This window comes from Platichthys flesus, chromosome 7, assembly GCF_949316205.1.
Source record: "Platichthys flesus chromosome 7, fPlaFle2.1, whole genome shotgun sequence".
Lineage (NCBI taxonomy): Eukaryota > Metazoa > Chordata > Actinopteri > Pleuronectiformes > Pleuronectidae > Platichthys > Platichthys flesus.
This window is the reverse complement of record NC_084951.1, coordinates 20,101,773-20,127,597: the sequence shown is the minus strand read 5'-3', so window position 1 is coordinate 20,127,597 and position 25,825 is coordinate 20,101,773. Positions and strand designations below refer to the sequence as shown.

General features: G+C 43.3%; 1 protein-coding gene across 4 annotated transcripts in view; it reads right to left on the bottom strand.

Annotated features, from left to right (window-relative positions):
• The window catches only part of tmcc1a (transmembrane and coiled-coil domain family 1a), a 41,761-nt gene extending 20,193 nt beyond the window's left edge, over positions 1-21,568 (bottom strand). The window contains exons 1-4 of one of the 4 annotated variants that reach the window (XM_062392135.1): positions 21,496-21,568; positions 20,636-20,716; positions 10,887-10,944; positions 9,509-10,441 (exon numbers count right to left, since the gene is read on the bottom strand). In XM_062392135.1, coding sequence (XP_062248119.1) covers positions 9,509-10,168 — 660 coding nt within the window. In that variant the 5' untranslated portion in view covers positions 10,169-10,441; positions 10,887-10,944; positions 20,636-20,716; positions 21,496-21,568. Of the gene's footprint in view, positions 1-6,953; positions 7,669-9,508; positions 10,854-10,886; positions 10,945-20,635; positions 20,717-21,495 lie in introns of those variants that run through there. The other 3 variants (XM_062392137.1, XM_062392136.1, XM_062392139.1) reach the window with 3 other exon arrangements.
• Between the last annotated feature and the right edge of the window lie 4,257 nt (positions 21,569-25,825).

Sequence of the window (25,825 nt, the reverse complement as noted above, 5' to 3'; positions counted from 1 at the left end):
CTGTAACCAGCATAGAGCTGTTACTAAAAATATATAAACATGATTTTTCAGCAGTGAAAAAGGGTGTGTAACCCAAGTCGTGATCAGAGCTGACAACAAGTGGAAGAGTTGAATCTGTTCCTTGTTCTGCTCCATGTCTGATGCCTGATGTCATCCACTGTACTGAACACTGAAGGTACAAAGATCATCTTTTCATAATATTAACTTTCATGCATGTTATACTGTGAATGTATGTCCCAGGGATGGAATTGGATAATCATATGACTAAAAGAGGAAAAGAGGAGACAATATAATGCAGTCAACTACGGTCAACTAAAATACAGGAATTGACAGAAGGGGTATTACAACCACCAAGGCACAATCCACCAGAGGGTGCTAGACCACAAACAATGCTCCTAGTTGCCAGTTATCTGCTGTGAGGTCAGTTGACTCTGCTACTTGTCTGTCTTTAACCGCAACGATTTCCTGACTGGCTTCCTGTCAATAACCCCTTGTTTTGATATTGCGGTCTTACGCTATCTCTCCTCCTGCTCACAAACATGTAACCGTTCTTTTATGTAACATAATTCATACCTGATGTGGCAGAAACATCAAGGCATGAAGGTGCCTTGTGGCTGATACTGAGAACAGGGAGGAAGGGCAGACATGTCAAGGAGATGAAAAGCAGAAATGGTCAGGGCGAGGGCAGCTAAATGTGTAACTCTTCTGCTTGTATAATATATCAAGACAGGAGATTGTGAGATGAGATTAGGAAAGATGGGAGATGTCAGGTCAGGTATATTGATGTCAGTTTGCAGATAGAGGATATTCAACAGACTGTGTTATCTACCAGAGCAAAAACAGATGTAAGATAACATGTCTGTGGTCTAGAGGTAATTTTCTGGTGGAAAAATTTGTCTCTCAGATGCGATGACAATGCTGAATGAAAGAGCCTGAAATACATGACGATGAGAGCAACGGGTCTGTTTAATAGCGTAGAGAAAATATGATATTTCCCCCTAGTGGATGTGATCAGATCTGAAATGTGTGTGTTCTAAGTGGGTCAGTGGAGCAGAGCTGAGCTCAGTGATCTTTAGTTTCATCCATAATTCATCAGAGACACAAATGATACAGACTGAACAGGGAGTGGCAGGGGCTGCAGAGCATGTCCTGTCTGAGTGGGTCTGCCTTTTCCCCTCTGCTCTCCCTCCCTTAGAATAAGCAATTTCCCTCTGAAAACAATCTGCAGAGAAAAGAGAGTAAAACTAGCCGCGTCTTATCAGAAAGGTGTGTGGTGGTATATTTTGATAACACAAACATGGAGAGTTGCCTCAGTCAAAGTGAGCACTGAAGACTCCATAATTTAATATAGCTGGAGGATGGTGTCTGAGGAAGAAGAATGTGGGTCAAGGTTGAACAGAACGTCCTCAGTCACTGACCAAATATGTGGCAATCCTGTGGCAGCTGAGAAAACACTTTAGATACACGTGCATGCCCACACTAATGTCCTCTTTCCCCTTCTCTGTGCGCGCACACACACACACACACACACACACACACACACACACACACACACACACACACACACACACACACACACACACACACACACACACACACACACACACACACACACACACACACACACACACACACACACACACACACACACACACACACACACACACACACACACACACACACACACACACACACACACACACACACACACACACACACACACACACACACTAACCCGAAGAGGAAGGACCAGCTGCAGGCCAGAAATAAATGCACAAAAGATGACCCATAGTGACTCACTGCTGACATGTCAATTGCACATGATCTCATGCACTGGGTAACCAGAAAAAATGTGAGAAGATTATTAGGCTGTTTCCTGCAATAATCAATCAGCTGATGTTATTTATTACACATGACCTCGTGAATGTCATGTCAAGATGTGAAAAATGATCGCAAAGGCAGAAAATCTATCAGAATGAAATAAAGCTGTGATTTGCTCAAGATGTATTACATTTAAATGTCCTTGAAAACCACTGGTTCAGAAGACATCTGTCTATTAATAGCAGCAGAGAAACCGGCAGGGAGCCGCAGCAGACTCCTTCCTCAATCAGACCCACTTTAGAAACCCTATGAAACTGGTTAAGAGGAAAGAATAACTTCAACTTCACAGCTTTATCTTCCCGTTTACTTCCCCATGACTTCTTCCCTCCTGCTCTGTAACACACACACACATTCTTTCTGAGCCATTCTGAGTCAAATATTTCACACCATCACATCCGCTGTGATGATTTCACACACAAAATCGCTTAATGTACCTGCACCCATGGAGACCACAATATGCATTTGTGTGTGGGAGATACAAGCATGTTCACAGTATTGTGAATGCTAATTGCAGCCAGCACAGGATAAGGGCGTTGGCCTATATGTATAGGACATGAATATTCAGCAGCCTAATTAAACAGGCTGGGGCCACTCTTCAAAGGGAACACAAACAGTTGGGTGGAGAGAGCAAGCACACATGCACACATGCACATGCTTACACATGCACGCCTGCACACAGAAGATTAGCATTTGATTCAAGGCCTCTCTCCGGATTTTAACAATGGTTTCACAGTGAAACTATTTACTTAGTTCTGATGACTCCCTTTGAAGTGGAAAGCAGGAGTCCCAGTGAGGTTTGTTAACTGACAAACAAACTTTGGTGACTTTTCAACATAAATCACAAACTCACTTTGTAAACCATTCAGATGACTCAATTTGAGGATGCATCGGAACGGGAACAGGAAACGGCAGCAGACCTGAGATCTAAGTGATGATGTGCCATTCCAACATGTCTTGGCTCTGGCAGCAGAAATATATGACAAAAGAAACAGCAGTTGGCAAATTTGGTATATTGCGGCTGTGTATTTTTAAGAGTTTTCTATGCTGTCGGAGGTTTTCCTCCACCAGGCAGACCGGTGAGGTGGCTGTGAGATCAGACGGTGAACCTCTGAGCGTTAAGCCGGGTAAAGGCGCGTCAGCCCTCTTTGAACATCACCCTGTTGCCATGGAGATGGGCAACCCACTCCCGTGTCTGGGAGCTGGACACAGATGAGAGGGGTGAAGACACAGAGGGAGCTATAGAGAGGCCGGGCGTTGAGACGGGAAGTAAAACAAACAGGAGGTAAAGGGTGTAGAGGAGGTAAGAGGGAAACAAAGCAAGGGAAACCAGGCGATGGATTTTGGTGCTTGTTCAATTAAAAAAACCTCCTGTTTGATTATTATTATTATTATTATTATTATTATTATTCACTCACAAACACACAAATCTGTACAATAATATGAACGCAAATATAAAGAGGCAAAGAAGTGTAGAACAAATGCAGTCAATTATCTTTTGGAAAAATGGCATTTGGAGAGGCCCACTGAGTGCCAGCAAACCCATGCAGTAAAGTAAAGACACACACGCACACGCACGCAAACCCATTCATGACAAGTAATGTAAGTAAAGAGAAAGCAGAGAACAGGAGATCCATTGTGTTTAATCCACACTCGATACCAGCGTTTGCTCAGCTGATCAATGACGGTCTCTCTGCCTCATATAAACCCACACATGTTCACCCGCACTATAGAATACAAATACACTTCCACACAAACACACCGCCACCTGTTAATGATCTGAATGTGAAAAGTCTGCAAGGAAATGCTTACACTGTTTACACACTCAGGGAAAAAAAATACTGAGGTTTGTCTGAGATGAGGGATAAAGGATAAGTGAAGGGGAGGATGACGAAATGGTAGATAAGAAGGACAAGAGAATTAGAAAAGATAACAAAGCAGCGAAGGGTGAATAACTCATCCGAGAAGAACTATTTCTCAGGCCTTCTCCGAAAGTCAGCAAAAACCACAAGCCACAGATCCGCCGCCCTTTCCTCATCTGACTGTAACACTGCAGAAAGGTCTCGTAGTTACAGTCAACAACTGTGAACCATCGAGCGTCATGATGGTGCACTGTCATCACACCCTCTGTGCCTGAAAAAACAATTTGCTATGGGCTGGCGGTTGGTAAACACAGCAATGGGATGACATAAGTAAGGGCTAAGAGCACATGCTGCATCATCCACGTGGCCGCTTCGCTTTCGCGCTGCTGAAAGTCAATCGAAACTCAGTTGTTTGATTATACACAGGTTTGACTGCGTGCTTCTGGGACTGTTTATACTATGACTAGAGGGCATCTGCTGTGGCAGAGGTTTGGTAAGACCTGATTGCGGTGATTTGCATCCGTAGCCCTGGTTGTGAATTAGTGAATGTGACCCAGCTTTTCAAATAACTCTGTGTCACTAAATGAAGTTGCAGGACGAGCTGAGGTGTCCTGCTGGAAAGGGGCACGAAGGCCTGGGGAGGTGGGAGACGCAGTGATAAGGAGGTTAAACTCGCAGGGACAGAACAAGCCTCGGGGGACCAGGGGATGTTCCACACCTCCCACTGACATTTGCTGCTCTCTAACAGGACGACTGCACAGCTGGAATTACACAAGAGGACGAGATCCATCACGAGTGAAGCTTGTGTAAAAATACAGAAAACTACTGTTAAAACTTGATCACCTCGTTGCTATTTGTTGGGACTTTGATTGAAATCCTAGAAGAGGCAGACATTTATTATTAAGACATGGCAAACATCTGAGACAACAAAATCCTCAATAAAACAGGGATTAAAAAACATAATGAAACTGTAAATTTAAGAAATGGAGCAAACTAGAACTAAAACAATTGGACAACTTTTAAACAAACAAATTAATTGTGTGATTAATGTCTGTGCGCAGTTTCTCAACCTGTATGTGTCTTGTAAGAATATCTTTGTGTTTTCTATTCTTGACTGATCAAAACAAGCAATCTGAAGAAGTCAACTTGTGATTGACTTCCTGATTTGTCAATCTCTTCTGGCATTTCAGATCAAATAATTAATAGATAAGATAAGATATAAGATATATGTACTGTATTCATCTGAATTTGGGAAATAGTTGAATTAATAAATAAAACAAATAATGAAATAAGTCAATTAATTGAGATCATCTGATTAATCAACAATAAGGACGAGCCTGATCCTCAAAAAAAGAACTATACAAAAAGGATTTTGATTTAGAGAAATCACTCAAGGTAAAAATTCCTATACATAAATGTACAAACTAAACAGTTTTTTCCCGATTTGTCTTCTTTTTTAATGTACAATATGTCACATGTAATAAATTTCATTTTAAGGGGTTATAATATATATGAAGAGCTGACAACTTGGCAAGGAAACATGCACGTTACAATATGAAATTGTCTGAAAAGTAAAAAAACAAAGCCATTTATCGTCAGGACAAATTTGTGAGAATACTTTCATTCAGTCTGCAGCTGCATGATTCCAGCTGAGCTTGATATTGCTGCTCTTGCTTGTATAAATTTGTGGCATGTTTTGATTTGGATTCTTCAGGAAAACAAGGTATTTAATCTCGGTATGCAATACAAGGTCTGATGGCAGACAATAGCAGACAAAGGATGAGCATGAGGACAGGTGGGCATGCAGGGATGTGGCCTGAGGGGAAAAAACGGGGTCATCTACCCAACCCCCTCTTCGCCAATATTTCCCAACATCCCTCTCTTGATGGGAACAAGGTTAGCGAACATTTTCAGACAGGCCCTGGAGGAGGGTATGTTCTCCAAAGACAAACACAGCCTCAGTCTTTCTCACCCACAAAAATCCAGCAGAGGGATGGCCTCAAGGCTTGGCTTCAGTTTCAGCTTAACTCTTAGCTTATGTCCCACGAGACACTACTGTCTCCTGTCTAACACAAGTCTTCCATCTCGACACTAAACATTTCACGCCTTCCAGCCCTTCACTCCCTCTGCCTGTTTTTAAACTACTGGTCTATCTCTCAATTAATCTGACAAGAGGGGGCTACATCCGTCTGGGTGGAAGCCTTGCGGTCTGAACGTTGGTGCTTCTGTCGGCCCATCTGTTCCAGCACAAGTTGATGCTTCCAGGCATATGAACATCATCAGCACCATTACACACAGCTTAAGATGAATAGGGAGGATTTAATCAGTCAATCAATTAATCAGCATCTAATTGTAAGTAATCCCACAGGCTGAGCACAAGCTGCAGAACTGAGCTAATGCTGAGTTTTCACACAACGCCCTCTGCTCGCTGATAAAATGACCACCAGGGGACAGATACATCAGACTCACAGAGGGTTGTAGAGCAGGTTAAAGTAGCCTGTTACAGCAAATGAGTCATAAATGCTCCCAAAACAGTAATAATCACACATCATTTACTATAATAACATCCCTCAGTGATTGACCTCACAGGCTGCCACTCAGCTTCAGCATGAGTTACTGTTTAAAAGGGGTTCTGATAAAGTGCAAAGACAGACCACTTATTTACGAAATGGGAGTAACTATGCAAAGAGCTGGGGATATGCAAAAGGCTTCCAAAGAGTTCTTTTTTCATTGTGGTCAAGTGGCAAATAACAGTTTCTGCACGTCAGATAGTCTTTTTTTCTAACCATTTCGTCTGCTGCAAACTAAAAGCTCTGATCATGCAGCAATAATCACATAATCTTACAGTGATAGCAAATAGCTCGAGATAGAGAAAGAAAGATGGGTGGAAAGGATATGCAAAAGCATCACATTAGCTTTGATAAAGATAATAAGACTTTGCAGGCAGCAGACATTTGGAGAAAGTCAGCAATGAAAGTCATGAAAGGAGCTGCAGCATGGCGATGGGAAGACGCACACACACACACACACACACACACACACACACACACACACACACACACACACACACACACACACACACACACACACACACACACACACACACACACACACACACACACACACACACACACACACACACACACACACACACACACACACACACACACGGTTTCAAAGGAACACAATTAGGCTTCTATGTTTTCAGCTTACCTTGGAGTACTGTCTACGAAGACTGAAGCGCTGCACCATCCTGACAGACCGAGTGCCGGCCCACAGCTGGACCCCCTGTTCTACTTGTCTCCACTCGGATCCCTCCACAGTGCCCAACGCTCACATAATCCAAACACACACAGACTGACACTGAGGGCACACACTCTACCCTCCTCTCCAAACAACCATGTGCACACACATTTCTAGTCCACACTGTTTTCGTCTACTGTACAAACACCAATGAGCGACGGAAAAAAAGGCGATGAGAGCGAGCAGAGATAAAGACAGCTCAGCTGTGTTGCCCTCTACTCATATTCACAGTGATCCCCTGAGCTCTGTCGCTTTCTCCCACAGACACAGGCAGTCACACAAGATGCTCACACCACATGGCTTTCAGTGCATGTACGCGTGCACGCACACACACAAACACACACACACAAACACACACTTACAGAGAAGACAAAAATGAGGTTTAACACTCACACAGATACACACTCCACTATATCCTTTTCTGAACACACCCCTGATAACATTCACACACAGACAGTGATCAGCCCTAACTCATCTAGGACGAGCCAAGGTTGCCTCCTGCTTCCTGTCAGTGAGCCGAAGGGCGGTGTGAGGGGGAGGAGGGTAGAGGAGGAGGGACCAGCTGACTGTCTACACAAACTCTCTCCAGGGACAGAGGGTGGGGGACAGAGAGGGAAAGAGAGAGAGAAAGAAGAAGGGAAAAAAAGCAAGGGTTGTGTGAGAAAGAAAAGAGAAAAGAAAAAGGAAAGAAACAAAGAAACAATAAGAAGGAAGGAGGAAGGAGGCAAGGAAATACAGACAAAAGAAAGAAAGAAGAAAGAAAGAGGGTGATGAGGAAATGACAGAAGAGATGATCATCACTCCTGCCAAAAACAGAAATTCAGACCCCACAGCCCTCGACCTACACTGGGATGCTACACACCTCCAAGGTCGATCTCACCGTTACTATGGCAACAAAAGGGCGGGCGTAGTGCTAGGCGTGCAAGTTTCGGCGTAACCACGGTGACTCCTTGGATGACCTGCTGTGCTGCTGTTCAGCGTCAGGGTCGTGGCTTTAGCTACAGATGAGTGAGGCCGGTTCTGAATCTGAGCCGGGGTCGAGACCACAGAGAGGTGGCTGGTCCGTCACAGCAGCAGCAGCAGCACTAATGGAGCTCAGATGTGTGTCTCTGCTCTGTCAGGACCAGGGATCAGGACTGAAGGACACTCAGATTTACGGTTGAAGAAATGTGCAATGACTATATTAAAATGTAGATCACGGGTTAAAGCAGCAGCCTCTGGTCTGGACCCACTGGCCACAGATGAGACAAACTGATTGGAGAAAGTCAATGGCTTATTTCATTAACCCAAAGATCAGGCCGGTCCACCGCAAACATGAGCTCACAATGCAAACACAACCTCACCATGAACCAAGCCCAGTCGCAGCAGGTTCAACGATCTGACGGTGACCTCTGGTGGCAGACAGATCAAACTGCAGCAGGAACACTGAACCTGCAGGAGCTTGTGATTATAAAAAGGCTATGTTTCCAAAGCAGATGTTGCTCTAATGACAGTCCACCCACACACTGCTCTTAATGATCTCTAAATCAAACACAATGACGTCTTGGTTCCACAGAGTAGCTATATGGCTATAAAAAAATATTTCAAACAGACTATGTATTACATACGTTCAAGTAAATCAAGAAAACTTTTAAAGGAGAGTTGGTCTTTACAATCTGTCAGTTGACGATATGTTCATTCATTCCAGACATTACAATATGCCGGCCTGTATTGCCAAATGAATTAAATTGGACAAATAACTACAGTCTTATTTGGTGCAAAAATATATTTTTAAGTGTATTTATGATTAAGCCATCTAGGTTATTCAGATGGATAAAATATTTCACTGAACTGCAGTGAAGGGACGGTAACAGAGAGACTGTAATTCTGGTGGCTATTGACCTGATTTTTGGATGCAGCCTCATTAAGTCCAGAGAATGAATTGTGCTTAATGAAAACATAATTCATTTGATCCTTCATCACTTCCATTGGAAGTGTGTTGGAAAGGGATCTCTTAATGACTGAGGGAATGATTGCAGTAACTAAATCTGTATCAGTGTTGGTATGAGCGCCTGACTATTGTTTCAAAACATCCAAACCTGTGAACCTATCACTTAACCCTATTGTATCTGTGGGAGACTGAATGTGTTGTATCATTGTGCAGTTTGTCAGACAGCTGCCATGTGGATCTGCACCTGTCCTCAGCTTGGATTAATGGTGTTTTGGCCGTAACAAAACATCCTTGCTCTTGATCAATAGTCAGTACTTAGCAAACTCAGACTGTGGTGATGACAGACAGCAGAGTGCTCTCTCTGTGCTCACAGCTGAAACAGCAGGGATTGTTGCATCAGCAGCAAAGTGAACCTCAGCTTTTGACTGACTGTCTTCACTTGTTCACTGACAAACAAGGCCTGACACCAGCAGAGGGGGAGTTGAGGACATCAGTGTGTGAAGGGATAACGTGATTCACGGCTGATGTTACTTACCCTGTCTGTCTCCTCCGTAGACTGGTACCCTGATGACAGCACAACATCACTGCCAGTGTTCCCAGGGGCAGGGCTGCTGGGCGAAGTGTCATTGGTGGAGGAGGAGCGCGGGCGGCTGATATGCTGCTGTGGATCAGTGGTATTACGGCGGCGTGGGGCCTGGGGGCTGCCTCTCAGGAGAGGATCGCGGTCCCCACTCCCCGATCCGGACCCCTTACTGCGCCGGCTCTGGAGGCTTGTCCCACGCCTCATCGTGCCTGCAGCCACTGAGCCTTGGCCAGCTGCAGAAGGAACCACAGGAGCAGAGAGGCAGTCAGAGTCAGGGCAGCAGGACCCCGAGGCATCCTCAGGGGCAGAGGGGGAGGTACCGCCTGCTGACACTACAGAGGAAGATGAGGAGGAAGACGAGGAGGTGGTGGTGGAGCGAGAGAGGGAGAGGCGTTTACGCTGCTGCTGGAACAGCTGTTTCAGTCCCTGGCCAAGAACCCCCATGCTCTCCCTGGCGTTCTGGCTCATTTTACTGAAAGACGGGTGCTCTGACTCAGATGAGGCCCTCTTCAACCCTGGATTTTGAGATCCCACGGTGTCTCTTCTAGCTCCAGGACCTGAACTCGGACCCACCCCCTCAGATTCCCTTTGATTATCATCCCCTTGCTGCATGTGGCCCTGTTGACCTCCAATGAACACCAGAGAGGAATTATACAGTGAGAACGTCTACTGATACTTCCCTCTCTATCTGTCAGACATGCGGGGGCTCACAACAGGACAACGACTGTGGAGGAGAGACTCGAATACGGTCGAGTAGAGCGGAGAACAGTGGAAGTGGAGATGGAACTGACTGACAGAGGGTTTGATCGGCTCAGTGATGGTCAGGGGGATGAATCCAAAGAGGGAGCATGCATCTCTGATTCAGGAACAAGAAGCCATGCTGGTCTAGTGCGGAGAGAGAGGAGATGGATTATGAGAGGATAGAATTTTGCCTGGTTCCAGTGATAAACATTCACTAATTGCAAATGGAAGGAAGTGTGAACACACAGACTTAAGTTGTACAGTTTGTAGACAGGGCAGGATGAATCTGCATTGAGGATGGTATCATATATTCCTCTGAATCATTCAACATACAAATAGCCCAGTGTTTCGGGGAAAGCCTCTGGATCCAGGTTAGCCAGCATGATATTCAGACCACAAAATTAAGCATAAATGAATTCAAAACTAAGCCGGTATATATGCAGACTAAGAAAGTAAACAATAGCCTGGAGGGGGGATGCAAACCTGAAAGGCCCAAGAGGGTGAAGGGAAAGGACGTAGAAAATAATAGAGGAGGCAGAGAGGGGAAATGACAATGTCTCCCATCATTAGAAAAATAGAGAACACATACCATCAGCCCGACCGTCAGCCAGACTGTCAGCCTCGTGTGACTCACTCTTATGGATTACCTGGGGGGGGGGGGGGGGACAACAGAAAGAAAAACAAAGAACCATTTTTAAATATTTGAAATTTCACTCCCAGTCACGTCAATGATCTAAAGCTTATTCAACCATTACACATCTCACTCTGATTACAATCAAAAATCATTTAACGATACATTCAATTTCCACTGTGAGCTGTGAACCCGTTGTCAATAGAAAAATTATGAACATGCGTGGCAGAGAGTTGTGTGATTTTGTGTTCCTCCAGGAGCTCATTTATTATTCCCAAACGGGCCCCTTCCTTATCCTGAGGCAGTATCAAGAGACAAGGGTTTCCACACTGTGAACAACACAAAGTGCAGTGACACAAACACGGTGCACAGTGCACAGCCGCCTCCGGCAGCCTTACAGACTTCCTAGCTAAATCCAAGTCAGTGACAAAAACCCCAACAAAGAGCAGACACCTGATAAAATACAAGCTGCCTTCCTCAAGAAGGAACCTCATTGGTGGAGAAGTGATCACCTCAGAGACAGAACCACAGCCAGACAGGCAGACAGGCTGAGCCCCCCCCCGCAGCATCAATATGGGATCCTGGGGAGGCGCAGTTACATATTCAAACCTTATTCCTTCAGCTGCGCTGTCATGTCACGAAGAATAACACAAAGTTGGGCAGACAGACATAACTGCAAGAATTCAATTCAATTCAATGACGTTTAAGATACTTGCAGGTATACATCGCTTTTCAAAACTTAAACAAGAGAACCTGCATTCTGAACACAAATGTTGTTACACAGCAGCTTTTTATTTTCTAAACAGACTGATCTTTAATCAGAAAAAACGGAGGCTTCAGGTCTCCTATAGCTACCTGTCAAGTCATGCTAGACCTGTCCTGCCAACAAAGGTGACATGTCCAACTAATATCTTTTCTGTTCCATGAGCAGATACTGAGAGTGTTTGATACAGTGGCAGCGGGTCAGTATGGTGTTGCCAGTCAGTCAAATATCACTTTTGACTGCCTTAGAGAGAAGAAGTAGATTAATAAGATAAACAAGAAGAGGATTAATACACCTGGAACCTGGCTGCTGTGCGAGGTGATTTAGACATTATGCTGTCAACCCTAAGGCCAAACCTTTCAGACTAATAACACAGCTTCCACTTGGTGGTTTTACTGATTACATCCGGGCAATAATTACATTCACTTTAATCAAAGTCCTCACAGGACCTGAAAATATACGTCATGATTTTGCCCCTGCCTAGTAGAAGAGACTGTTAAGTACCTTTTTGAAGACTATTGATTTGTCTTTGGACCTAAAAACTCACTGAGTTTTATTTTATTACCTCTGAGAAGGAAGTTATTGAAGTTATAAGCGGTGATGTACAAACACTAAACAATGGATTACCATGAAACTGAGATGCCATAAGGGAAGAACCTATTCAATTTAGGTGTGGATTTGAGTCATTGTGAGATAAGGTGTTTTTCAACATTTCCTTGATTTCTTGGGGAATAATTCATGGATGTTGATGAAACAGATAAAACATGTTGATCTAGAGAATTTAAATATGGAGGCTCTTTGGCCTTAGTGGAGGTATGTACTCTGCAGTGCCCTCTAGTGTTTCAGTTCTTTCTACCGTCCTTTCTTTCCTTTCGATGTCTGTTTGAGTCTGGACTATATGCTTGTTTGTTGTAAATTCCATACACCTTACCTGCCTTACTCTTTAGTGTGTTCTGGGGTCTCCCATGGATGCTAAACAGTATAGAGAAATGTTGATATTTGAGTTTCATACTGCTATTCATTTCAATACAATAAACGTTTATTTTATAATTAAAAATGAACGTGTGTATGTTTCTCCATTGCCTGGATCTAATTGTAGGTATCCCTGGGCCTTTGCAATGAGCACAAATCATAATGATGACAATTCAAATTTCACCAAGCCATTGAGGCCCCCTCAATTCTCACCTCAAAGACTCATGTATACAGATATCTGCAGAATATTACTTTATGATCATATTTTCTATATGACCAAGGTGACCAGCTGATCAAGTTCACATACACACTCGCATGCAAGAATTTACCCTAACACTGAAAAGCTTAATGAGTGGCAGCCACAGTGATGAGTGATTAATCATGACAGTGCACTTTCCTGTTGTTTTGGAGCCGGTGAGCCGTTACGGGGGGTAAACCCAAATCAATCCCAACCTGAAGCTTTGTACCAAACCTTTGCACCCATCTCTCCCTCTGCGCCGGTAAATCCCCTCCTTCATCCGCAGACTGATCCCAGCGCTTGATTGGATGTTTTTCTTGATTGCCGATGGTTTTATATCCAAACTAAATCCTCTTTCAGGAGCCTTTAGAGGACAACGCTTTATTTTTAGACTTGGTGTGGATGCTTGTGTGAGACCTTACTGCATCCTTGTACGATTGAAGCAAAGCTTGTCGTTACACCTTGATGAAGTGATGACGCAAAAGAAGAAACACCAGATGGGTCTCTGAAATACGAATGTCCTGTTCCATGTACTGCTCAACATTGTACCAGGCAACGTGCAAAACAAACTTCAGCAAAAGACTGTACATCTGCGTTCTAGTATTTTTTGGTTCTTTTTGTTAAGATCTAAGAATGTTTGGCAATTTTTAATATCAAAATGTGACAGACCAAGAAATCTCAAGTAAATTATCATTTACACTTTAAATTATATCTTTAACAGCTACTGATTTAAACAAAAAACATTATCCTTTGGTGATTCTTTAGAAATAAATTGACTCATCACTTTCTCCTGAGATCAACCTCATAAACATGAATGTGTTCAGCTCTATTTAATGTCATGTTCAAAAGTGGTGGTCTGTGATAAAAAGATGTCAGCCTTGGCACCGGGGTCAGCAGCCTGTGTGAGTCAGCATGTTTCACAATAATGTCAAAGGCGAATTACAATCAACCAACAATGGCCTCTCTGGAAACCATGTCACCCTCACTCATGCTACTCATGCTACTCATGCTACACACACACACACACACACACACACACACACACACACACACACACACACACACACACACACACACACACACACACACACACACACACACACACACACACACACACACACACACACACACACACACACACACACACACACACACACACACACACACACACACACACACACATTCACAACTCACACATTCACAACTCACACATTCACAACTCACACATTCACAACTTTTCAATTTGCAGACAGTGATAATAAGTATGAGTGAAGTTATATAATAGATCCAAGATTGAGCTTAAAGGAAAAGAAAGGGTGTTGTGGTAAATATTAAGCAATCCTATTTTTATTTGTGATCTTTTTTATTTCGTATAAACAAGCTTGTTTCAAGTGATAATCTTTAACAATAAATAACAGTATCACAACTTTTAAATGATCAGTCTGGGTATAAAAGCGAAAACGCAGACAATCTGTAGTTTAATATAATGCGAGCACAATCATGTATCTGCACTGCACTGGGCATCAGAGCCTTTGAATGCATGCAGTCAGTAGTTACAGTAAATTGTAGTTTCAAACCATATATGCACTCAGAATGGCACCAGAGTGCATTCCTATGCCAACAGTCCCATTATGAAACCACATTTAAATTCACCAGCTCATGAATATATGGCCTATAAACATGCCTGATTATTTTGCTCTCTGAGCCATCAACTGAAATTTTGAAAAATGCCCCATCTCACAATGTTAAAGAAAGATTAACGCTCTGGAGCCACCCCAAAATTGGTTTCTTCCCTGACCCATATCACATCCCTCCACCAAGTGTCATGGTACTCCGCCCAGTCGTGTTTTTTGCATGAGCCAAATGACAGACAAACAAACAAACAGATGAACAAACAAATGCAGACTTAATCTACTTGGCGAAGGCAATACCTTCTGTGGGAGGCACTGAAAACAAAGTGAAAAAGATCTGTTGTGTACTATTTGCATAATCCTGCAAAAAATAACAAACTAACGCAGACAAACAAATTATCTCTTTAGTGGAGCTGATAACCAGACCACTGTTTCCTCTTAACTGTTTGTATTCTACTCTTGTGATCGAAAAAGACGCAAACACAAGTGGAGGTCAATCTGTCCGGTGCTCTTTGACACTAGAGCAGCCATGTTGTTCATCGCTGAACATATACAGTCGTTGAATTCAAAATATGGCCGTAGCTTAAACAAGCCCGTGCAGTGTTTCCAGAAGGGTCTGAGAGCTGGTGTGGGATAGACCGCTCTTTGTTCCCTCTGAGCCACACACAGGCCCATCACTGCTCTTTGTGCTGCGCCTCTTTCACTGACAGACACACATCAATACGAGGGGAATTAGGGCAGAGAGTTCTGGCAGCGATGTTTGTGTGTGACCGCATGAATGTGTGTTTTTGTGTCGGGCCGGCAGAGAAGGAACGAGGAAGAGAGATATAGCTGGAATGATATTGTGTGGAAATGTGTACATATGTGAGTGTACATTCATATATGCGCTTATGTTTTGTCTTGGACCGATGGAAAATGGGCCATATCTCATTCAGCAGCTGCAGAATGACAGCATAGGCAGGAAACAGGAACAATCGTTATTGTATTTGTGTGTGTGTATGTGTGTGTGTGTGCAGGGGGGGGGGGGGGGGGGGGGGGCAGTGAATAGCCCAGTTGTATCAGTCCTGACAGGGCAGGAGATGACTTCAGCATACTGCAAAATGTGTGATAAGAGAAGACGCGACTCTTTGTATCAGTCGGGGGAATAAGCGAGAAAACGGATACAGGGGTGAAAGAGGCCAGACTGGATCAAAAGCCTCCAGCCTAATGGCGTGTTTCTCCCGGCCGTGTTGGGTTCAGCCAGGCTCTCAGCTGAGATTTTGTCTGAATGAGAAGGTGAATGGCAGGTAGTTCCCTGACAGAGGCTAGCACAACGCCCCATTGTGCAAGATGAAACCCACCGGGAGGCCCTGCAGCCAAAGCTGCGCCCGGCCTCTTTAGGAACAGGACAAACCAGACGACACAATTCCGTTTAGAAAAGAAACCGCTGTTTGCTCAATGACATCATAGGCTTGTTCACAAAAGTTTTAAGAATGAAAGATTTCTCATTGTAAAGGGGCCAAAAGCACTTTGGAAAGATGACTGTTTCAAACATGGTTTGTGTGTCAGGTATCGGAGAGTACGCAAATGTATGTACCGATACTATACCACGTCTTGAAGTAAGTTCCAGTAGTTCATCGTCAGACAGAGCTAGCTAAGAAACCGACAATTTGGAAATATTTCACACTGGAAAGTCCCACAAGTAAAAGACTTCAGTTCTGAGAAGGTTAGTTTTTCCTAGATTTATTTATGTGTACTTTTTCCATTGTATATGTAAAACTAGAATTAGAAGAAGTTCAACAGTATTCATTCTCTGTATGTATTTGTTTTTCAGTGGGTTTGAACTGAGCTAAACCCCAACACAATAATAGCAATTATTACTTCCACTCTGGTTTAGTAGCATATAGCTGTTAAGATACATTATATACGTTTTAAATGCACTGTTATCGGAGTCCAGGTATCGCAAACGCTTATCAGGAAGGGAAAAACGCTATCGGAAAAACCTCTATCTACAAGGGTAGAAGAATATCAGAGTCAGAGAAGTGAGAAGCCACAAAAACTAAAATAACAATGATACCTACAGGATTGTAAAAACCACACTGTATTTATTCACTTTGATGGTGAATGAATCTAGACATCAGAGCAGTGATGTGAAACGAAACGACGGTGAGTGATGGAACATTATTCTGAACGAGTCGGGGGGGGGGGCCTTGTTTAAGCGACACCTCCGCATCTGTGCTGAACACAACAGCAAGTCTCCTCATGAATAATTCAACCCGTGCATGGAACTGACACCGGTCCATGTTGACTACAGCCACGAGAACACTCGGTGCGGGTGTAATGTGTCCGACCTGATGTAAAGTGAATCAGGATTTGAAGTATGACAGATGTTCTGAAAAGGGGGTTCCCACTCGTCAGGAGGAGAAATTAGATTGTGAATATAATCCATTTCAAGTCCTGCAAAGTGGCCTTCACTTATTAACCTGATAGGTGTTTAAGAGCGGGCAGGATTCCGACTAGGCCGACAAAGCTCATATTCCACCCCGTTCTGGCAGAGCATCATCGGCTGTCAACGGCCTGGAAACCACCTACACACCAGCTGAAATCTCATACCAGAGATTGTGTTAAGGGCGCACAGCCGTACGGAATGGGGAAGGGGAATGTGTCTCAGGGTCAACACACACTTTGTGCGACTGAAGAGAGAAACCTGTCAGGTTATCAGGCAAGAGGGCATCTGGCTCTTTGTGGTGCCTGCAGGTGAGAAACCGACATAAATCGTCCATGTTGTCACCTATTTAAATAACTCTTTAGTCCAATCTCTGGGCTCAGGTAACTGGACACCTCTTCTGCTCAGTGGAGGGTTTACTGGAGCTCTGCGCATCCAAGCTCTGGTCTCGAAGGTTTTACTATGAGCGTGATATAGGGTTTCAGCGCGAAGTCGGCCGGTCAACAACATCAAGAGGGAGAATATTAGTTCCTTCTCCAGACCTCCACTTCTAAAGTGAACAATCAATGAAGAAGAAGAAGATGCAAACAAATTGAAACGATGGTTGATGAAACTCAGGCTGTTTTGCCCAGAAGGTTATTTCTTGGTCTGAAAAATCTGGATACACAAGGACAGATTTTCAGTCAGGTGCCTATGAGAAGAGTGATACAGATTTTTTCCTCCAACAAAATTTTAACGAAATAACAGGAAGTTGTGACTATTGTTTGATTCCTTTGTCATCACATGCTGTGGAAATACACGGAGAGAATGTTGACACGCACAAGTATGAGTCAGTTGCTCCGGACATTTTCATAACGTCATCTGATTACATTTTTAAGAAACGCTGACAGCAGGAAAATGTCACAGTGTGGGGACATTTCTAACACAAGATAGAAGCAAAGCCGATGACGGTGTCGAATTAGAAAGACAATGAGATTGAGAGCTGTTGACCATAAGGGACCTGCCTTCTCCACGCTCTGCCCAGGTTCCATCCCTCACCTCCAGACCCTTTTCTGTTCTTGTGAACATGTCTGACCCGGAAAGTCTCCTGTTGCCCTGTTGACGTTTATGTGAAGACCACCTCTACTACTTATTTACTCAGTCAGAGCAACAAGCTGCAATCAGATTAACATTGAGGGAAACACATGGAGGGGATTTTAAACTAAAAATGACTGTAACTCTGGAAGATACTGACTTATATAAACATAGACCTCAGTTGTGTTTTAGAGTGGCTCCTCTCTTCCTCTGTTTTTTTGAGCAGGAAAGGATCCGAGGGAAGCAGGCAGCTCGTTGCCACTAGAAACCACAGCCTCTATAAAGGAATTTCACCTTCATTCTGGACGAGTGGGAGTCAGTCCTACTGGAGGGAAGAAACACGATCTGTCTGCAGCAGTAGGAAATGGAAGGAAGAAAAACATTTTGCACATATGGGAGTTTTTGAAGGATTATCCGTCTGTGGCATCTAATTTAAGGCGCACTTTGACACCTCTGCTTAATCCTGCAGGAAGAGGAAGAAGGTGTATGTGAGAGAGACAGAGTGACACAGAAAGGGCCAAAGATTGAAAGGAAAAAGTGTTTCCTTTCCGAGATACAGCACTTCCCCTTTAGAGCAGAGCCCCATCGCTGTGTGAACGTTGCTGCGATTGTTTTCCACTCCACTGAGGTGAAAAAAAAAAATGATTATCTGAATCCTTTTGAATCCGTTACTGAACACTGCATCATTTGTTTGGGGGGAAAAGGACAAAGGAGCTTCACAAACCTCTTTTGTTGGTATTCAGGCCGGGTACTAAATACAGCTCTACACAGACATAGCGGGATGGGTATGTCAACTTTTATTTGACAGAATAAGCGATGCAGAAAAGATGTGGTCAGGCTCTAAACTTTGATACTTCGAGACTTTCATGTCCATGGTTCAATAAGCAGGCAGCATGCTAGTACCAGGATCTTATCATGCTGGGGATTGGCCGTCAAATTAATGTTAAACCAACATGTCAAAGAGAAATGTAGGAAAAACACTGTTGAAAAAACAACAATGTGCACAGCATGGTAGGTGTAACAAGGCCTAAGAGATCCACTTTGTTAGGTTCATATAGAGTGATGCAGTAAATGCAATAAGACATAAACAAGGGATGAATTTAAGAGCAGCTTAAAGTTGCTCCATGGTCGACTGCCGAGACGCGGCCCCTCACTGGCTTCCCACTCACAACCACTGCCAATTACGTTTGTTGGAATGCACAACCAAGCTGGGGGTACTACCGCCAAGTACTGAACCCAGGCAACACAGGATATGCTGGGCCCGCAGTGCAATGCCCTCTGCAGCAGAGCGTGGCAACCGAGCAGTATCCCATAAATAAGAGAACACTGAGGGAGAATCTCATCATTAAATGTGCTAGAATGTGCTGTAGCATCATATGAAGCACCAATTTATCCATCCTCCATAACACTTCTCCTGATCAGCGTTGCCAGGTGCTGAGGCCTTTACATTCACATCCGGTAGGTGTGAAGTCAGGTACATCGTGGAGGCAGCACAGAATGTCACAAAGCTAACACATCCATGTTCACAGACTCACACATCCATGTTCACAAAGCTAACACATCCATGTCCACAGTCACAGCTAGAGGCCAATATTAGAAGAACTCTAATAGCACCAGGCTGAAGGAAGTGTACCTTAAGTAAACACCTTGGTATCCTTGACATTGTTTTTTCCTTGTGAAGGATTCACGTTGGTTATAAAGACCAACTGGTAGAATATAAAGTTTATATATATATGTGTTTCTGTGTACTTGGATGTGTAATTAGTTTGCAGAACGACAATTCCTACATGTTTATTTATGAGTTAATAGAGTTATTAGAGTTATGAGAAAGACCTATTGTACACAGATCATTCTACACACTTGTTCTCTTCAATGTAAACAACGGACAACTGCAGCCAGTCTACAAGCAACCAAGCTTCTTACAATAGTAACACAACACTTCCTCCAATCAAAACAAGCCTCTACCAATATAAATACATAAACTAATCACAATCAACTTCTCATTTTAATCTTGCTTATCCATTGGCTGCAGATTTCCAGTGAGAAAACCTGGTTTCCTGTTCACACAGCCAATTTATCAGCATTTGTGTGAGCCAGGCACACACACAGCAATCTGTGGTAATATGTGATCTGATCTAAAGGATGAGCACATCACCGAGTGCGGACTTTTTACATTAAGATGAAGATGAACACATCATCTTTATAAGGTACCGAGTTAGCATCGTGCAAGCAAACAGACACACAGATACAGATACACACAAGATCATCACACATATAGAAAGTCTCTCAGTTCTTAGCTCGGCTCCCAAAGGGGAAGAAACAACGTGAGTGCAGAGGAGGAGGAGGAGGAGGAGGGCAGCGTCATCCTGGTGGTCTGACCATCGAAGTGAGACATGAATGGCTGCGTGAGCTGAGCCCTGGAGGGGCAGCTGAGCTCTCAGCCACTTAGCACAGTAGGTCCACCGGATAGTGGGATATGCTGTATCATGTCGTAGCAGACCCTTCCATTCCCTCTACACGTGTGTCATACTATAAGCGCTGTGCAGTCTGCCTGCCACCATGTCATGAGAATGGATGAGTAGAGTGAAAAAAATGGAAACAAACCTTCAGTCCATCGTTGGGACGCTGGAGCAGCTTCCCTTCACTGCAGAGGAGATGACATCCTGCTGCATCAGGCCCACAGCTCTGCAACAAGAAGGAGGACAAAAGTGAGATGGAAACTGTGATCCTCTAAATGCATCGGAGTCTCCCTGCCTGTAAATGCGTCTGTCTCCCAGACACTGATATTAATAATACGTTGCGGGCAGCCACACCGCTTTCCAGGCCATGAAGTGTATTGAGCCCATTAAAGATTGCATTAGCAAGTTGAGTTGAGACTGAAATAAGGGTTGATTAAAACTTGTGTGGGGCTGTTACATGAGCCACTGACACACATTCACACAACAGCACATGAACACACGAACTACATTAATTGTAGTTCCCCCCCATCCAGGAGTCCATAACAAGCTGTCAAAGTCATAAAACAAGAGGATTCACATGACGTCTGGAGATGAAACCACTCGCTCTCACGTGAATCGGCCAAATTACACATTTGGATTCCTTCTCTTAATGCACATACCGACACAGGAGATGAACTGACGCGGGGGAAAGTCACGGTTCTGTGGAGGAACGAGTCAAAGCGGTGACAGCGGAAAGTGCGGGTCGGGACCACACGTGAGGCAGAGCCGGTGAAATGTGAGTGTGTCTCCAGTCAGTGACTCTCAGGTGAACGGTCCCGTTACTGTGACACCGCACCGCACGGCGCCGCACCGAGATGCTGCTGCTGCTGCTAATGCGGTGCAACATCTACATCAACGGCTTCTTTAGCTAACGGTTAACACACAAACACACACAACAAGCGGCAAACAACAACAAAGACCGCAACAACTGCAACAACAACAACACATCATATAATCCTCACTTACGTGTGTGACAGTGAAGTGTTGAGGCAGAGACGCGGACGTTCAGCTGCCGAGCACCGTACGTCCCGCACTCTGCCCACCCTCCGTACCCCTCTGACGTCATGACGCACGCCGAGCGGGAAGCAAAAGCCAAAGGTGGTCCTGCGGCGAGATGCCTCACTCGTTTCAAAGTTCACGAGCCCTCCTCAGGCACACAGAGATAAGATGAGATAAGATAACATGAGATAAGATAAGATAAGACAAGACAAGATAAGATAAGATAAGATAAGATAAGATAAGATAAGATAAGATAAGATAAGATGAGATAAGATAAGGCTTTTATAACCCCAAAGGAAATACTTGTGCCATAGTTACAGTATCAACAATATGACATTACATGTCATTTAGCGGCAGCTTTTATTCAAAGCAACTATTAGTGCATTCAAAGGGTTCAGTATCTTGCCCAAGGATCTTCGGCATGCAGGGGCTGGGGGGGGGGGGACTTGGGATCAAACCCTTGACCTTCTGGTTGGAGACTGACACAGTAAATAAAACACGAGGCTTCTTACAGTGTAAAGTGTAAAAGTGTAAATAAAATAAAATATAAAGTGTATTGTACATTAACTTAGCATATGAGGCGTATAGGGTAATGCAAAACCGGAGCCTCATAAAATAACATGATGATAGGTAGTTAGATAGATAGATAGTTAGATAGATAGATAGATAGATAGATAGATAGATAGATAGATAGATAGATAGATAGATAGATAGATAGATAGATAGATAGATAGATAGATAGAATAGACGTGCATCAGTCACATTGTGTGCTGATGCACTTGCAACAAAATGCATCGCTGTAGCAGATGGCATTTGTAGCTGTGACCTGATTTCTCTCCACTAGATGGAAACGTTGACCCAGATATGTTGTGTAGAGAGGATCAGTATCAGAGCACAATGATCAGTCTGTCGTTCTGTTTCTTCAATTTGTTCAGAGGGAGAATACTGTCTTTAATATGTCATTTGTTGAAATAGTTTATTTTGCTGTAATTTGTACTGTACTCAACCTGTTTATTGTAATACAATCTTTATTTTCATTATAATTTTGTTCTTATACTAAAAGTTACCACAGTGCACTACCATCTTGACCAACTGGACCTGACTGTGCTACTGTCAGTCCTAAATTCACTGAACTTTGCAGAAGCTCTGCTGCTCATTGGAGGCTGATTGACTCAAAAGAACTGAGAGCCAAAAGAAGCACAGTTTGGATTATTTTCCACTTTCATTCATTTTTAGACAAGATGACTCACCCACCTTATCTGTAGAGAAAAGGGAACACTTAATATCAGACGCCCACCTGCTCCCCTATACAATATATAACTGACCACTACTCCAATCGGATATATCATATTTCTTAGATCTTTATGAAACCATGGATACTTTCAACACAGTGGAGAGTGTGAGTCACTTAATGTTGGAAAAATGAAGAATGAAAAAATGAAGAATGAAGCAATGAAAATGGAATCTCATATTTAATAATATATACAGCATATCTATGTGTTAAAAATGTTAATTCTTTTAAACATTATTAGTTGAAAAAATTAAAGATTTGCCCAGAAAAATAACAATAGTGATATTTTTTTCTATACAATTACATTAAATATTGAGTACTGTATCACAGAGATTTCATCCAGACATAACAGAAAAATCGGAGGCTCATGCCAGGCAATCTGCTCTTTTTCCTTTTTTGAAAAACAACTGGTCAGAAGTGCTGGAGAGCAGATGCATTAATTGCTACCAAAATCTGGCCCGAGGTGATCATTAGGAGACAGGTCAAAACTTTGGATTCGCTGAGGGAGGCTTTATTGGCACCTCTCACATTTCTCTCTGCCAAGGTCAAACACAGCCCGTTATCGATGACTGGTTCAGATAAATGACAGGCGTTGTCTCCTATGAATATTCAATCACCAGGACTAATATATACAGTATATATAAAGAGAGATACAAAAGACAATGAATTACTACTTTATAGACTGAAAATGTGCTACCCTGTTTATGTAATGTTCATGTAGTTTGTTGTCCCACCCACCTTGTTTGTTTGACGCTAAGGAAGATTGCACAGAAACTACTTGGTTTCATGTGTCAGTTAAAATCCAAAAAGTTAAAATTTTTGAGTATATTTTCTAATCATTTTAACAGTTTTCTTCAAAAATAATATATGTATCTCAATTAGAGAGATCTGGCACATTTATGGAACTGAAATCCACGATTGTGTGAAATTTGGTGCAGCCTGATTGAATTGAAGGGGACTGTTGGGCCATGGCGGAGGTATGAGAAGATCCTGTCTTTTTTTCCTTCTTTCCTGCTACTGCATGTGCTTTGAATTGATTTTCTTTTTTCTGGTCCATCCACTTCACTGACCTGCTTCGTTGCCCTATATAATAATATAATAATACACTTTAATTTCAGTAAAGCCAGCAGAAAAGACACATTTACACTGGTTTTACCCCCTCTCTCCTCTCCGCCCAGTACCTCCTTTGAGAGCTGCGCTGACCCTCTCGCCCTCCCGCCCCCTCTCTTTCTGTTTGTCGCTCTACTCTGTGGAAAGAGTAACAGTCAATAAAAATACTTTAATCGAATCTCTCATTAAGGCTGGAGAAAATTGTAACTGACCTGCAAATTATTATTGCCATGCTGTAAATTACTCTAATGTCTAAATTAAAATGTTCAATCATAATGATTAAGGAATGAAATGAGACCCACAGTGTGAGAGAGAAGTATGAATCATCAGAGGAGCCGTGAATGAAAATAAAATCTGTGAACTCTCATGTGTATATTTAGCTGGGACGCAGATAAAGCTGATAGGCAGAGTTTGCAGGATTTATGTGCCACTCTGCTGTAAAAGCTCTTAATGAATGGGTCTGGGTTGCTTGCACAACAGGAAGTGAAGTGCCAAGTACCACAGCAAGTCCGCATGAAAACATCCTGCAGAACAGAGGAAATGGCCGCTTGCCCCCACAATACTGTCCTCAAAGCGTTAGCTGTCAACATGTGTCATCGAGGGGTGCAATGATGTTACGTCACGTGACCTGATCAGGCCTGAAATTCCATTAGCCCGAGGATTTAAACAAGGCGTGCGCATGGTCCCAGATAAAATAGAAACACCCTAAAATATAACACGCAGAAAAACACACAAACAGGCAGGCTGTTTTTCCCACTCCCACAGAAGAGCAGAGGATAATGGGAAAGATTAGTGTGAGCGGCTGATGCCTGGCCACCATTTCTCTGAGAGCGCGGCAGACGAGGATGCTGGCTCTCAGTGGCCCTCGCCAATTAGAGCGTCCACACTTGCAGGCAGGGCCTAATGAAGGGGCCTGAGCATGGGAGTCGAGGCAGGCAAGCGTAGATCGATCCCCCGCCTGGTGAGGGCACAGCTGGGGGACCAACAGGGGGAAAGCCTGGGGACTGAGGGACCACATCTTCTTCCTCTATCATACACAGGTCACACTCAGGGAGATGAGGCTCCATGTTTGACTGTGTGTTACACTGTTCTGCGTTTGACCTCACAACATCATTATACTCCTTTTCACGTGTCACGAGTCGTTCTCCAAACTTCTGTTGCCAATCTACGTCAATAGTGCAAGTGTCTTCTTAAGTGTCCCTGTCTGTGTCTCCGACGTAACGTAAAACTAGGCTTCAGAGAAAATAAGTTTTTTCTGCAGCTTCTCCTTTTAATGTGAAATTTGATGAGCACTATTCTGTGAATGACAAGTTGTCCATAGTGTTGATTTAAGGCAAAAGCTGTTAACAAATTTGGTGTTGCTTTTTTAAGGTATTGCTTTGGGGAGCCAAGGTCTAAACATGGATGCTATTAGATGTTGCTCTAGAAATGATGAAAAATACATTTGGGGACAGATATGTTTGAATTTTTAAAGATTTTAAATGAAATTTAACATTTCATCTTTACAGTTTGCATGTTCCCTTCATGTTTGTGTGGGATTTCTTCAGGTGCTCCGGCTTCCTCCCACAGTCCAAAGACCCCACCTCACGACCCTTGAAGGATAAGCTAGAAAGATGGTTGGATGGAGATAAATTGATAAACTGATGGATGGATGATAGATGGATGGATTACAAACTGACAGTTAGTTTTATGACAAAATACCAGAAAAATGAATGCTTTCTCATTAACAAATTATAATTAACATGCTACCTAGCTTTAAATATAGATGTTATGTATGCGCTTTTTAACAGTTCCCATAAGGTAGATAAGAAAATCAGCGTTTATTTATCCTAACAAGTTCTTTAAGCGTGGACAACCTGCTTATGGCCCCACAGTGTAGTCAATCACATACACAGT